At 43.0% G+C, this 14,911-nt stretch overlaps 2 protein-coding genes across 4 annotated transcripts; both read left to right on the plus strand.

Moving 5' to 3' along the window:
- Nucleotides 1–4,910: 4,910 nt before the first annotated feature.
- On the plus strand, nucleotides 4,911–8,083 carry LOC6651304 (43 kDa receptor-associated protein of the synapse). Of its 2 annotated transcripts, XM_023180306.2 has the most exons (9): nucleotides 4,911–4,965; nucleotides 5,292–5,354; nucleotides 5,429–5,511; nucleotides 5,576–5,748; nucleotides 5,811–6,004; nucleotides 6,069–6,543; nucleotides 6,605–6,703; nucleotides 6,768–7,159; nucleotides 7,220–8,083. In XM_023180306.2, the coding sequence occupies exons 2-9, from the start codon at nucleotides 5,317–5,319 to the stop codon at nucleotides 7,671–7,673; spliced, it is 1,908 nt and encodes a 635-aa protein (XP_023036074.1). In that variant the 5' UTR covers nucleotides 4,911–4,965; nucleotides 5,292–5,316; the 3' UTR covers nucleotides 7,674–8,083. The 2 variants fall into 2 exon arrangements, with proteins under 2 accessions (XP_023036074.1, XP_002072604.2); XM_002072568.4 differs by lacking the exon at nucleotides 4,911–4,965 and having other exon boundaries at nucleotides 5,135–5,354.
- An 824-nt stretch (nucleotides 8,084–8,907) lies between these two features.
- Nucleotides 8,908–14,905, plus strand: LOC6651586 (homeobox protein onecut). 2 transcript variants are annotated; one of them, XM_023180461.2, is made up of 5 exons: nucleotides 8,908–9,490; nucleotides 10,211–11,424; nucleotides 11,491–12,810; nucleotides 13,105–13,259; nucleotides 13,326–14,905. In XM_023180461.2, exons 2-5 carry the CDS (start codon nucleotides 10,224–10,226, stop codon nucleotides 13,680–13,682), a joined length of 3,033 nt encoding a protein of 1,010 aa, XP_023036229.1. In that variant the 5' UTR covers nucleotides 8,908–9,490; nucleotides 10,211–10,223; the 3' UTR covers nucleotides 13,683–14,905. The 2 variants fall into 2 exon arrangements, with proteins under 2 accessions (XP_023036229.1, XP_023036228.1); XM_023180460.2 differs by having other exon boundaries at nucleotides 8,909–9,490; nucleotides 10,211–12,810.
- The last annotated feature ends 6 nt before the right edge of the window (nucleotides 14,906–14,911 follow it).

Genomic DNA, 14,911 nt, shown 5'->3' on the forward strand with positions numbered 1-14,911 from the left:
GATTGCATCACTGCTTTCTCTCAATAGGCAAATATACATACAAATCCAACAACATACATACATATAGATACAGATACCATAGGATGCATCATTACCACATTAGGATAACTCATACAATACATAACATACAACCACATACACACACAAGACACGCAGATTTGCAATACAGCTTTGAATACCAAGGTAGAGAGGGAGGGTAGGGACAATCACGGGACAGACGACAGCTTAGAATCCATCCAGCAGAAGAAGCTCTTTGACCCAACCTAAAGACGTTTGGAGTTAGGGAATCGGAGGGTAGGAATGGGACAGATTTTATTTATGCAATCGGATAAATTGATTCAGTAATCGTTAGCTTCCTCACCCTCGGACGTCATGGTTTCATGGTTACGCAGACACTCCACTCAACTCCACTCACATTCCTAAATTGAGATTGAAACCACACCTGCCTCTTCATTTCATTTATTACAGGTTTTGTATGTATGCACTAATATTGCACACAATGATCCAAATCCAATCAAATCCGAACCGAACCAAAACACAACCTCATACACGCAACGCTGACCGATCTATATTTATAGATATATTTATATCTATAGTTAATATTGGAACGGGCAAGTGGAACGAGAATCTTTCGTTTACAATTGTAGGTAGGTGTAGGTTGGTGGAAAGAAGGAGCATAAAGTAGTTTGTAACAGTAGCACAGCATATTTATATATCTACAAAAACCAAACTATGTATGAAGAGAAGAAATCGAACCAGTGCAGAATGCAGAAATGAAATGAAATGTATCAATGCAAATAAAAAAAATTTAAATTTACAACTTGCATATCTGAAATCTTTTAAATTTTATATCGGAACAGTATTTTCCAATAATTTGACTTTATTTCAGTAAGATTATTAAAACGTAGCAAGGAAATTTCACTACAAACGTCGGAAATCAAACTTGGAACACGATTAAAACACGGCTAATTAGATGTCTGGATAACAAAAGCTATGATTTTGTTACTTTAAGCATTTCTAATAGAAATTTTCTAATTTATGCTAATTTAAAGATTTAAAAATCCAGATTATATTGTATTCGAAAAACTTTTAAACATTTAATTTTTTTTTAGCTCATCGTTTATGGCGTTGTGCAAAGTCAATTTCAGCTGCCGACGTAATCTTGATTTCTGGATTTAGAGAGTCGCTAAGAACTTGCAGAAATTTAGCCAGGTTGGATCCAAATGGGAGAAGTAGGCGGCGAGGAGGGTGCGGTTGAGGCGTTGAGTGTAGCTCGACAAGAAGAGCTAGATGATCTGAGTTGAGGTCATGTAGATCAAGGATTGAGAGGAGTTCGTCTGGAATACCACTATAAAGTGCAACATCAACATCGGACAGATTTCTGGTCGTGTCCCGGGCAAAGAACCCCCAGAAGCCAATACATTGAATCTTTTTGTGGACCAACCCAGAATGAGTGTCTGGCATTCCAATCATCTCCAACTAAGGTTTTAGGTGATTTGTCGTTAAGGATGCCCTCAAGATCCTGTTGGAAATTGATTGTGTTTGGTAGAAGGTAGATGGCGCCAATCTGAATTTAGCCCATGTTGGAGTTTACAGCAATGCTTGCAAGCTGCCCTTTTCGGCAAGAAAACGCCGTCGTTGAGGGTGTACGACGAAAGTCTGACCTAATCAGAATGGGAGCTGATTAGGCACATGGTAATTAGCTCCTCCATTATGAGCGTTGTAATACTCGTAGCCAAATATTTTGAGGTGAGTGCATTCAAAAGTCTCCGATATGAACATTATATGTACATATATCTCTTAGTTTGAGAAAAGCGGATAATTCTACGGCCTTGTGACGAACGTCGTTTGCTAAATTACGTCAAAGGCGCATTGAGAATGCAGCTGCTGCATTAGCAGCTCTCCATACCATTCACCGCCCTTCGATAAACAACCAAGGCAATCTACCTGACCACATCAAAGCACTCCTGGCATATAAGCGCTGGTTTCGCAAACGGTGGATAAGACTCAGGATTCCTATTTACAAGGAAATGCTCAATACTGTAGGCAGGCGGAACGAATCGCGTGGATAAATACACAAAAGAAAAAACAGACAAACAAATAGTACTATAGCTATCTATTAACAAAATGGGATAGGATAGATGTTTTAAGTATATTAATAGAAAACTCTGAGTCGATTACAGGGAATAGACGGTTGTAGTCAGAGCAGAGAACCCCGAAAGGTTCATGCATGGCATAGTTAGAAGAACACTAAGGGATAAAGGTATCAAAGGATGTCTACATGGTACCGACAGATTTACCTGAGCTAATAACTCAAACGAGTCGATATCACCAATTAGGAGCTTGTGCATAAAAATAACACCAAGCTTAATTCTACGGTTAGTTAGAGAAGGAAGGTTAATCAAGAGAAGTTGACATTGCGATCCCAGATTAAGCCACTAAGAGCATATAGCAAGAACTGCTTTTGAACGGATTCAAGTCTAATCTGGTGCGACTCATATTGAGGTGACCAAATGCAAGATCCATACTCTAAAATAGGACAGACAAGCGAAGTAAAAAGAACTTTAGTTGTATAGGGGTCGATCAGGGTACCTCTGGCGTTTCACCCGGAGATTACGCAGGCAGCCTCTGCGTCGCCAACCTATTCGAAACACTTCAGGTGCCTGACTTCTCGATGACACGGATCAGGTGGAAGCATTTGCAGGACACCTAAAACAAGAGTTTTCCCCAGCTCAGGCCTGGAAGCGTGCTGTAATTGTGATGATCCCTAAGCCTGGCAAACATGAGGGCGCAATTGGTTCTTTCCGGCCAAATAGCCGGCTGCCTGTGCTCTCCAAAGTACTCAAAATAATACTTCTTGGTAGAGCACTGGCACACTTAGGAATCCACGAAGTCATTCCTAATCACGAGTTTTAGGAAACAGCATGCGCGTTCAAAGAAAGGAAATATTGCACTGCCATCAGTTAAGCAAGCTTTTAACCGCGTCTGGCACTTTGGACTGCTTCAAAAAATACGAGAAGTCTTACCACCACGCATATACGATCTTTTTGGATGAAATCTCCGTGAAAGAAGGTTTAATGTGGTTATTAGGGATGCAGTCTCGTCTTGGGCTCGGTGATATGCAAACTCCCACTGAGTCCCCAACCAACGGCATGATGATTGCAGCGTTGCAGATGATACGGCATCCTCTCCAGTGCATATGATTCAGAAGATGCCGCAGATGCCATACTATCATACCTTCATAACTTCCAATCATGGACCAAGCGTTGGTGAATTTCCATAAACACTACAAAGTCTATTCAAACCACCTCTCATAAGCTTCTCTTCCTTGCCCTGTTCCGACATTCAATAGTGAATAATGAAATAATTACCACTGCCAGCAATGTTGCATATTTGGACGTTACGATAGACAGAATATTAAACTGGAAAAACACCTTTCAAAAATAGTAAACAAATGTTCCAGAAAACTCCAAGCAATGGACTGGATGCTCAGAGAATCAAGCACTCTGTCCCTCACAAGCAAAGTAAAAATTTACTCAGCGATCGTGGTGCCCACTTTTGTATTTGATTCAATCTATGGGGCTCAGCAGCTGCATCTACACATATGTATGTGTGTTAGAATCTACATATATCAAACTTACATGGGAACTTTCTTCGATATTTAAATCCACTGATGCGGCACTCCGCATTAGCCATCAGCAGGATTAGCAATTCCAAAATCACAAAAAGGTTAAGTCAATGTACATTTTTTCTCCAGAAATCTTATCAGGCCCCGAGCTGGCTTAATCCAGCACTAATCTAAATCCAACTTCCGTTTAAAGGGATTTCCACCGAATATGTTAAAATAATAGAGCATTTCGGTTTCATACTAGAAGTTCGAATTTTAAGGTATTTTAAAGTCCCTTAAATGTATGCTATAGCTAGAATTAATCTTTTACAACAAGAATTATAAATATTCTATATCACAAATATAGAGTTTAAAGGTGCAGCGAATCTTGTTCCTCTTTGGTTTGTTCGAGTTGAAAGTGCTGATAAGTGGTTTTCCAAACCGAATATGTATATGTTTTTGATCTTATTGCAAAATAAGTATGAGTTTAGTGGCTAAAGTATACATATTTCAATATTAATTAACATCAAATGAGTTTAATTATTGTTTGTGTTAAAAAGGCAATACATAAGTATTTTCCAATTGTTTTTCAAGTATCTTTCAGCGTTTCGATCTGCCAACTTGCAACATGCAGAATCAGTCTGAACACTCATTTGAAGAACTGCAGGGCAAACACTCAACCCAGAAACACCCCAGTTGGTTAACGACATATTAATAAGTATGCCGAGTAATAAAACACTCTTTGCACTACAATAACTAAAGGAACTTGCTAACTTAATTACAATATCGAATTTCTGCCAAAGAACGTCGTAGAAACTCAAGTACAGCTTTGGAATACTAAACTAATGAAGTAAGTGAGTCGTCTCGTCAACTTTGGTATACCATGCACCAACTGAAACAATTATTTTAAATTTATAGCTACAAATTACGTTTACATGTTGCTTAGCTAGCATATAACATTATAGATAGTGAGCGAATACTCACTCTTACAACCATATGAGCCGCCTAGGGCCGCCACCAGGATCGGGACTTATTTTGAGTTGTGGACTACAAAAAATGTTAATTTTTTGCTTCTTGAAAACCACTGCCTAGGACATTACAATAACCTGCAAAATTGAGATTAAAGATAAAAACACTTAAAATTCGAATTGGGCGCCCCTCCCGCTATTCACCATAGCCACTTTTCACCACAAATACGCAGCCCGCCAGTTTGAAAAGCTCTCACGCATCTATTCGAGGATTCTGTGCTGTTGAGAGAAAAATCAACCCCCAGTGCACTCTGAATCTTTGTCTTGGCCACAGCGTCGCGTTTTTTTCTTTTTGGCATTTCAGAAGCCATCCAACCACAGAAGTTTTAGGTAAAACTTTGTGTGTTCTTTTAAAGTTCCATATATCTAAGACTTTGTGTTTCAATGCAACTGTATTTCAATTGAATGACTAATTTTGAAGGAGTCTAGAACATCCGCATTTAATTAACTTTCATCCGCTAAATCATATGTTTTATGTTCATGAGGTTTGTGTGTGTGTGTGTGTGTACATGAAGGTCACGCAACACAGTGAAACAGGTCCTGGAGTAGATCAAGGTCCATGACCAAAATTGTGACGTGTATGCTGCGCCCATGCAAAGGAGTTGGTGTTGAAGGTGTTTACTTAATTTTTATCCGACTCTGTGTTTGATTTTCAGCGCATTGCGAAAACCCTGTTGAGCCATGTCATGGGAGAGCATTGCCTCAAAGGATCTGCTCAGGTATTGTGAGAGCCCACTACACAACACTCTACTCCTCAGACAATCCCATGCAATTTAATTCCTGTGCGTTCTAGTATTCCACCCAGTCACAACTTGTCGGCCACACATCTGTTAGCCTCGCCCGATGGCTCGCGTTATCTGTTGGAAAACTCAAATGGTATTTGATCCTACTGCTCTAATCTTTGCCGTAATTTCGAATCTCCGTGCATGTTTGCTTGCAGACTTGTGCCAGTTGGATGAAAGCTACTCGAGGATTGCGGGATATGGTTCCGATGGAGGAGCTCGTTCCCCTTGGGTGCGTCAAGGACTCTTGCGACCTGGGCATGGTAGCACGGTGATTAGCTGTTTCCTGGCTTGCCAACGAAGTCTGCGTCAGTACATAGCAAAGCGAAAGGTACATGCTCCTGGACCAAGCCACGGCAAAAAAGAGAAGTAACCACAGTTTCTGATTGACAGATCGAGCGCGGATTGCGACTGTATGAGCAGCATAATCAAACTGCGGCAGTCCGAACATGGCGAAGCGCGTTGAAGGGCGTGGCCATGTCTTGTCGGCGAGAGGACTGTTTCCAGCTGCTGGGCTACCTCTACCAAGCTCACATGGACTGGGGAAAATTTCGGGAAGCTATTGAATTTGGCCACCAGCAGCTAGGGTAAGAGCAAAGGCATGAGATAATGATAAATTCCTCCCAATCTTTTCGTTCCGTGCTAACACAGAATATCGGAGGAGGTTGATTCGCCAAATATGCGAGCGGAAACATACTTGAACTTAAGCCGCGCTCATGCCAGTCTTGGTGGTCTGGAGCGGGCTTTAAGCTACGCTCGACACTCGCTTTATAACGAGTGCGGCACCAAATGCCGTAGTGGGCTTGTTCATCTGACAGTAGCCCGTGTTTACCTCGAAATGGGCGGATTTTCTCGAGCATTGGAGGGACTACAAGGTGCTCATAAAATAGCAATAGCTATAGGGGACCCATCGCTTGAGTTGCAGGTCTATGTAGCTCTCTCTGAGCTTTTTGGTCGTCTCCAGGATAACGATAAGAGCGCCACCTATGCATCTAAGGCATATGATTTGTCAAGGTCCTTACAGCTGGGGGATTTAAATTCATGCCACCATCGTGCTGCCCTACTTCGGATGGCTGCATCCTTACGCAAGCAAGGTGAACTCGGAGATGCTCACGACTACTGCAAGGTGAGTTGACGGAACATTTGCCTTACTGTCAGAACTTGATAGACGGCACCTTACATAATAGGAGGCTACCCGACTCTCGCTCATATCCGGAGATCAAGCAACATATACGCGCAGCATTCGAATCATGGGTGATATATACCGCAAGAAGATGGACATAGATGTAAGTTAAGTATATATATTCCTTCACAGACAATCCTATTCATGTCTAAAATCTCCTTTTAAAGCGAGCGTTTCGGCAGTATGAGCAGGCTATGGGCACATCGGCTAGTCTGGGCGATCGCATGTCTCAGATGGAAGCTATGGATGGGGCCGCTCGCTGCCTGGAAACATTGCGTCTACAAAACAAGATTTGCAACTGTAGACCCTTGGAGTTCAACACTCGTCTCCTGGAAGTCGCCAGCTCCATTGGAGCCAAGCTTCTGGTTCGTAAAATACGTTGCCGATTGGCTTTGATCTACCGCGCACTGGGCGACGAGGATCAATACAACACGCACTCTCGCTTGGCCAAGCAAACAGATGCAGCATTGGGCCTCAACTGCGGGGGATGTGGTGAGTTGTTTGGCATGCAGCCTTCCAGCTTAGAAGCTCTGCCTTGTGCCCATATTTTACACGCCAGGTATGTCATCGGAATCGCTCGTTGCCCTCGATTCGCTTCTCAACATTAATTTTTCACCAGATGCGCTCACGAATTTCTCCGACGACGCGACAAAAACACACCTACCCGATCCTGCCCTGCCTGCAATAAGCTGCTAAACTCCCGGCTGCACCTGTGTGCAGGTGAAAACGAAAGTACTGATGGAGGCAGCGCCACTACAGTCACTCTCAATGCCTGTAATGGATTGTCTGTAGATGGACTCTTAGCACTAAATGGAGATACTCTGCTGCCGCTTCCAGTACAGGCGCGTGCCATCAAGGAGTCCATGGAACTGGGGTCTGTCTCGGGGGTGGGCGTGTTTTGTAACAAGTCCTTGCCCAATATTGAGAGCACAACACTCTTACTATCCGGCACTGCTCCTCCATCTCCAAAGGTGTACCACAGTAACTTGTCATTAGCATCGCTCAGCATGCGCGCTTCTAGTCTCCTGACAATCGACAGCGGCAGCGGACGGAATGCCACGTCTTCTGTATAAGTTGCCACATAATCATTCTTTTTAATTGTTTGCGCGTCAAATGCTTGGAACAATTGGACGCAGTAGCAGAGTTGTGATTTTTTGATCGAAGACATAGATAGCTGCATATTTATGGAGGTATTACAATTTGGAGCATTTAAAATGCTACCACCACATCCACACATGCAAAGTTAACAATAGCAGTAAAGGGGTAACGGCTGAGTGTAAGCCATTTTCGAGTAGTTACATACATATGTATGTATGTTACATACATATGTATGTATGTACATGCATATATAAATCTCTCGAAACTTTGAGCTCGTGGCTTGAATTTAAATCTGTAATCTATCTATTAATGACTAGAGTACCTTATCCGGCGAATAGTAGCGTATCTCAGATCCCAAAAATGTTTAGATATAAATTCGCAAAAAAAAATAGAAAAAGAAAGAAAACTATATATATGTATATGTTGCTATATGTATATTTACGTCTGAAATGGATATTTACAAAATGTTAGCAAAGCAAATATTCCCGTTATGCTGTTATCAAATTATAATAGTTAATACAATATACACTAAGTCTCATTATGTAAGATTAAAATCAAAAACAGTTTCCGAACAAAGCGAGGGTAAATTTCAAGTTTTACTTCAATATAGCACTCAAAATCTGTAATCGCAACCTATTTAAATGCTTTAATATTAGAACTAGAATATATGATATGGATCAATATATTAATGTTATAAAGTCCTGGTGCACTGGGAAATGCTGAGCACTTGTTGTCCACAGGATTGCTATGTGCATTGTGTCCCAAGGATCGCAAACATAAATAGTCGAAAACAGTATTCCAAAGCGTCATTTGTCATGCTGAAGTGAAAGTCAATCTGAGATTAAATCGAAAATATAACTGCTATAAATTTGTTGTTAATAAAATGCCGTTGAAAATTTTATTCTCAATCTAAGAAATGAACAAAATCATAAAATAAAAATACATATTTCAAAATTTATTTCAAAAAGCTTCAGTCTCTCAGTCCCAAAATCCGCTAGAACCTTGACGTTATTCCTCACGCGCGCATCCTTGCTAACTTGCTACTCTCCTAAAAGTATGCTACGCCAGCTGATAAATGAGAAGAGAACAGGAAACCCGGAAGCGCATGCGCTAAGGGAGAACCACAGCAACTTGAACCCAACAAGGGTGGGCTACCACTGCCTTTGGGGTTGGGTTAAGCACGAATAATGTTGACTGCTACAACTGACTAGCTCACTGTCTTGTTGGGTCGTTCGGCTCGGCCCGGTGTGTATATGTGGCTGTTCATTTCAGGTTCAGTTCGAATTGGATATATTCCGCGTGAGGCCGAAACTTCATGGAGCGCGGGCGGTCGTCGTCACATCACATAACAAAGTTTCAGATTCAGAAAGCACACATCTAGAACTACATATGTGTGTGTGTTTTCGTGTGTGTTTGTGTATGCCAACGTCCGTGTATGTGTGTGTACACTACATGCATAGAGAATTTTCCCAAATGAAGGTTTCGTTACTGGAAATGAATTAGGCATTTTCGTCGCTGATTCGGAAAAAACCTCGAAGCCACACTGGTTTTGAGTTTTGCTTTTGGTTTTCCGTATTCGGTTTTCGGTTCCATTGCGCAAAGTCAAACAAAAAAAAAAAAAACGGAAACGAATTAGCTAAAACTCGAATTGAAATTCATATATAGATAGATTGGTACCTCCAGTGTAGATATGGATACGCGATTGGGAAACGGGGCAAAGCTTGTCCTCGGCCTCACCATTGAGCTGTTTGCTGTAGTTGATGTATAATTTACAGTCCACATATATCTTCAGGTAATAATGACAAATGTTGTGAAAAAAACAAGAAAAACAAACACATTAAACAACTTTTAAACCCAAAAAAGATTGAAAAAAATACTAAAGTGCAAGATACAACCCCAACCCCACTCCCCTAACTATGTATGTACAATGTATTTTATACATACATATACACGGTTATATTTATGTGTGTGCGTGCAAGTGTGTGTATGTTTGTGTGCGTGCGTGAATGTTGGGTTGGTGTTGGTTTGTTTCAACCCTTAAGGGTCGGATCGGCTCGGCGACGATGGCAACGTCAAAGGCGACGAAAACAACAACGAACTCATGCGGCTGACAACAAATAAGAAAAAAACTGAAAATGAAAATACTGGCATAGGCATACCATATACACCCACACACTTGCACCAAAAGAACTAAATACATAATACTACATACACATGAATGTGGGTGTAAAACAAAAATATATCAAACAAAAATGCAAGTGAAATTTCGAATTCGAAAATGACTAAAGATATGAAAGGGCAGAAGCCTAAGCCCCTAGGCGAAACTTCCGGTTCCGAAATAGTCAATTCGCATCCGCTTAAACACACACAGTGTTAGGTAACTGGGAGCTCTGAAGGGGTTGAGCCAGGATCCCCGGTTACATACGAATAGGGGATACGATAAACCCCTAGGTGCTAGGTTAGTGCACATCACACATTACTGAAAGCTCTATCTTGTGCATTTTCATTGCAGCTCACCAGATTAGATGGTTGTCAGCTCTCGTTTTAGCTCCAAAGCTCACGCCATCGCCAAAGGAATGGAATCAATCAACGTCAACGAGATAATCGATGCCCAAACTTTTAGCCAGCAACTGGTGGACGAGACAAGTGAATTCATTACCGTTAGACATCAGAATCACGAAGTGGATTCTGAGTCCGAGTCACACGGAGCGGTGTCCATGCAAATGCGGACATTGATCGCGTCTAACAATGATAGTCGTTTGGCTGGAAACGGTGATATTGATGCAGACGTGGACGCGTCTGGAGTGGGAGTGTCGGAAGGGGAAGGAGTGGATGAGCCAAACTCATCGGTTGTTATGGTAATTGACGAGATGGGACATACAAATGCAGTGCAGACAACGTATCAAATTGTGCCTCAACAGCTTCATCTTCAGGGTAGAACGGTACCGTTGTCGTTGCTGCCCATACACCAGCAAACACATCAGCAACATCAGCAACAACAGCAGCAACAGCAACAACAACAACATCATCATCAACGGCACGAACGACTGGCAGCCAGCCCCGTAGATTTCGTAGGCTCTGATATTAGCCTGGATGGACTGACCGTAAGCTCCACCACTGCAGCCCAGAGTCAGCGCCTTGGCCATGTCGTTTCCGTTAAGCAAGAGCACAAGCTTCTTATTGTGCATCGCGATCAGGCACAGGGACACCATCCAGATTCTGATCAGGAGGCGATTAGGATCGGCAGGGCAACCATTCGAAATCGGCAGCAACTCGATATGGATATGGACATGGACGTATCTAACGTCACTGTCGGGGTAATAGACGAGCTGTCGTCAGACGGTGGTGGTTGCGTGGAAGAAGTTACGCTCAATCAGCATCACCAGCAGCTCCTTGAACAGCAATATGGCCATGGTAACGGGCAGAGACATGCGCCAACCTCGGAAATGCTCCATGAACATTCACACCACCATCATCACCACCATCATCACCATCATCAGCAGCATCAGCATCACACAAACCATCACCAGGGCCTTCAGCATCGACCAAGTCAAGCTCAACATCACGAAGAACTGTCCATTATTGTCCAATCGCAGCAGGATGATGATGATGTGGACACCGTGGATGCAGACGCCGATCCGGATGACGAAGAGGATGAAGGCGAGTCAGGTGGACGCAGCCACTTACTCAGCCCTGCGCTAGGCGTCGACAATCCATTGGAGCACAGTACTTATCAAACCCTAACATCAGCTTCGGTAAATGATCACGATAACGATCGCATATCTCCAACAGGCTTTAGTCCCACGTCATATGCTACACTGACGCCAATTCAACCGCTTCCGCCCATATCAACGATGTCCGATAAGTTTGCCTACGCTGGTCACATCTCTGGAGACACAGGCGGTGGAGGAAATGGTTCTGGGGAAGGTGGCCCATCAAATTCATCTGGAGGCGGTGGTAGCGCCATCTCTTCCGGTAATCTCAACAGTGGTGGTGGAGCTAGCAACGATTGCAGCTCGTTCACACATCATCAGAGCTCTTTGGGAAGCCTTGGACTAAGCGGTTTGGGCGGCGTGCAATCACCCTACTCGTCCTACGACAAGCTACCCTCCATGATATCTCCGCCTCCCCATAATTATGCCGGTTCGCCATCGCACTATGAATCCTCATATAGCGGACATCATCAAGATCACGAGCTGATCATGGCCACATCATCATCGACAAGCTCAACTGGCGGGCGTAACTCTCAGCTAGGACTACAGCACAGTCCGACGCTCAGCCCACACTCAGTTTCTGCCGGCTCCGTGGTGTCTATGTCCCTGCACTCACCCGCCTCGATTGTCACCTTGCCCCACATCAATGGATCCGGATCGGTGACAAGCCTCACGGTAGCGGGGGCTTCGGATCTCCCTGTCGTTGTCTCCCTTACCCCCACACCACCATCTGCGCAAATCATTAACAGTGAATGCAATTCCACTAATGGCCTTCATCCGTCTAATATAGCAAATAGCAATAGTTCCAACTTGTGCAATATAAGCCAGCAGCAACAACTACAATTGCAGCAGGTGCCACCACATCATCAGAGCCAGAATGGGTACTCTAGTGATCATCATCAACAGGATGCAAAAATAACATCGCCAAAGTCCACGACTGCGGTAACACCATCTGCCAACGCATCGCCAGGCACTGGCACTAGTTCAGGAGCGGGTGGGTCCAATCGGTCCAGCGATATGGAAGAGATTAATACCAAGGAACTAGCGCAACGCATATCGGCGGAGCTGAAGCGCTACAGCATACCACAGGCTATATTTGCCCAGCGTGTACTCTGTCGATCACAAGGGACGCTGTCCGATCTGTTACGCAACCCTAAGCCCTGGTCAAAGCTCAAGTCAGGACGAGAGACTTTCCGTCGGATGTTCAAGTGGCTACAGGAACCAGAGTTCCAGCGTATGTCCGCTCTACGCATGGCAGCGGCACAGATACCACAGCGTGCTCCAGTTACTCCTGGGCCAACAACCACATCATCATCGTCCACAATGCCAGTGGGAAGTGTGCCTTCGGAGGGTTCACCCCCAATGGTCGGTGGCGGCAGCAGTACAATATCAGCTAATAGTAAGTTTAGTACATTATAATGATAAGTTTTCAATTGCTTGCATACCTATTGTGGGACAAGAACTAAAATTTGACTTTCAATCTACATATTCTTTTATAATCTTCTTTCGTCATAAATTAGTACTCTGCAGTTTATTTTAATTCGATACCTCCTATCTATTATTTCTTCTTAGAAATATTGTAAAGACGTTCAGGATTTTTTTGACTAGAGCTTTAGTTTAGTTAGAAAGTTAAGATGACTGCTTTTTCTAATTGGAAGAACTTAAACTGAATTTCTTATTCTGTCCCTTGCAGCGCTGTTGAGTGGATGCGGAACTGCATCTGTCACTGGCGTAACGGCTACTTGTCGCAGGAAAGAAGAATCCCATATAGAGCAAATGCCGCATCCGAAGAAACCCCGGTTAGTCTTCACTGACTTACAAAGGCGGACGCTTCAAGCTATTTTCAAAGTAAGTATAGTCCGGTGGCATAATCGGCTTGTCGAATTAATATTCCAATGGCGTTCATTTGAATAGGAAACAAAGAGGCCTTCTAAGGAGATGCAGGTGACTATTGCGCGTCAACTAGGGCTGGAGCCAACCACAGTGGGCAATTTCTTTATGAACGCACGGCGACGCTCCATGGATAAATGGCGCGACGACGATTCCAAGAATTCGCTGCACTCACATAGCAGACAGCAGCATCAAGAACAGGATCAAAACCAGAGCAGTAGTATGGCGCATGGTAATTATGGGAATCTTCATACGACGGCCATGTCACCACTGGGAGCCTTTGACGATGATGGTGACATGGACTTGGAGCTGGATAACCATGACTTTGACTTAGTTGATGATCACGGCGACGATGGTGTGGAGCAGGATGACATGTTGTGACATGACAGCCATAGCCAGCGCGGACGACGATCACCAACTCCGGTTGAGACTCCGTCTCTTAGTCCTACTACAAATGCAAATCCAATTCAGGTCCAGACCTCTCGCACTTCTCGCACCCTCACCCGCACCGATCATCGGATCAATAAGTTTAAACACACGCACACGGGCCAAATTCCAGCTCCGGATGCCGGGGCGATCACGCGACAGCGTCTACGTCACAAGATGCCTGTAAAGCACGAAGACGCTTTAGAGCGAAACGATGGTAACAAAGATGAAATGGAAAGGCAAGGACGTTTAATTGAGATCGAGCCTAGTTCCGATTGGTCGCCCAGTTATACTGCAGATCAGTCAAACATCTGTGTTGATTATTTAGATGCAGAATATTTAGAAGATCTGAAGGTAATGATTGTGTGCTAGAAACCCAGAGTATCGAGTAGCCGAATCGGAACAAAAACCGCAACCGTTGCCTATGCCCAAATGTACTATATTTTCACTCAATTATAACAGATCAAGAGAGTGCACGACGCGTGGTAAATTTATTTAGATTAGGATATGGATTTGGATCTGGACCATTTCAATAATCAGAATTAGAGCAAACCAGAGTGAAGCAATCTAAAAATGAAAATCGCAATGAGAATATGAATATGTACTATGTCGAAAATGTACTATATCTAGTCAAATTTATATTAATAATAAACCTACAATTAGCGTTCCCCAATACCCTACCTTTGCCCGTAACCCTGCCCGAACTTAATTGCATTCAGATTAATAATTAATAACTTGAGTCACAGTCACTTGAAATTAAAGCAAAATGTAAATAATAATTCACGAATGCCCCACGCTTGCCTAAATTATTGATAGCATAGATCTACCTGTATCTGGAATGGAAACTTATATCCGAATCCGTTTGCTCACTGCAAGCAGAACACACAGATTATACATACATATATCTAAATATATTTGTTTACATTCCTAATATACATAAATATCAATACTCAGCAGTAGCAGCAAAAGCAGCGGATTAAACAGGTCCAGATGCAAAGAGGGCGCGGCTAGTCAATTTAGTTTAAATAAAAATAAAGATTAAATTAAAGCAAGCATGCAACTTATATTATACGCATATATAGATCATTCATAATATGTATGTATGTATGGTACGTATGTACAATAAAGTGAATGCAATAATGAATAAAGGCCCAAGTGCCGTACTAAAGAGTTTTTCAGTGATA

The sequence above is a fragment of the Drosophila willistoni genome, chromosome 3R (genome assembly GCF_018902025.1).
Source record: "Drosophila willistoni isolate 14030-0811.24 chromosome 3R, UCI_dwil_1.1, whole genome shotgun sequence".
Classification (NCBI taxonomy): Eukaryota; Metazoa; Arthropoda; class Insecta; order Diptera; family Drosophilidae; genus Drosophila; species Drosophila willistoni.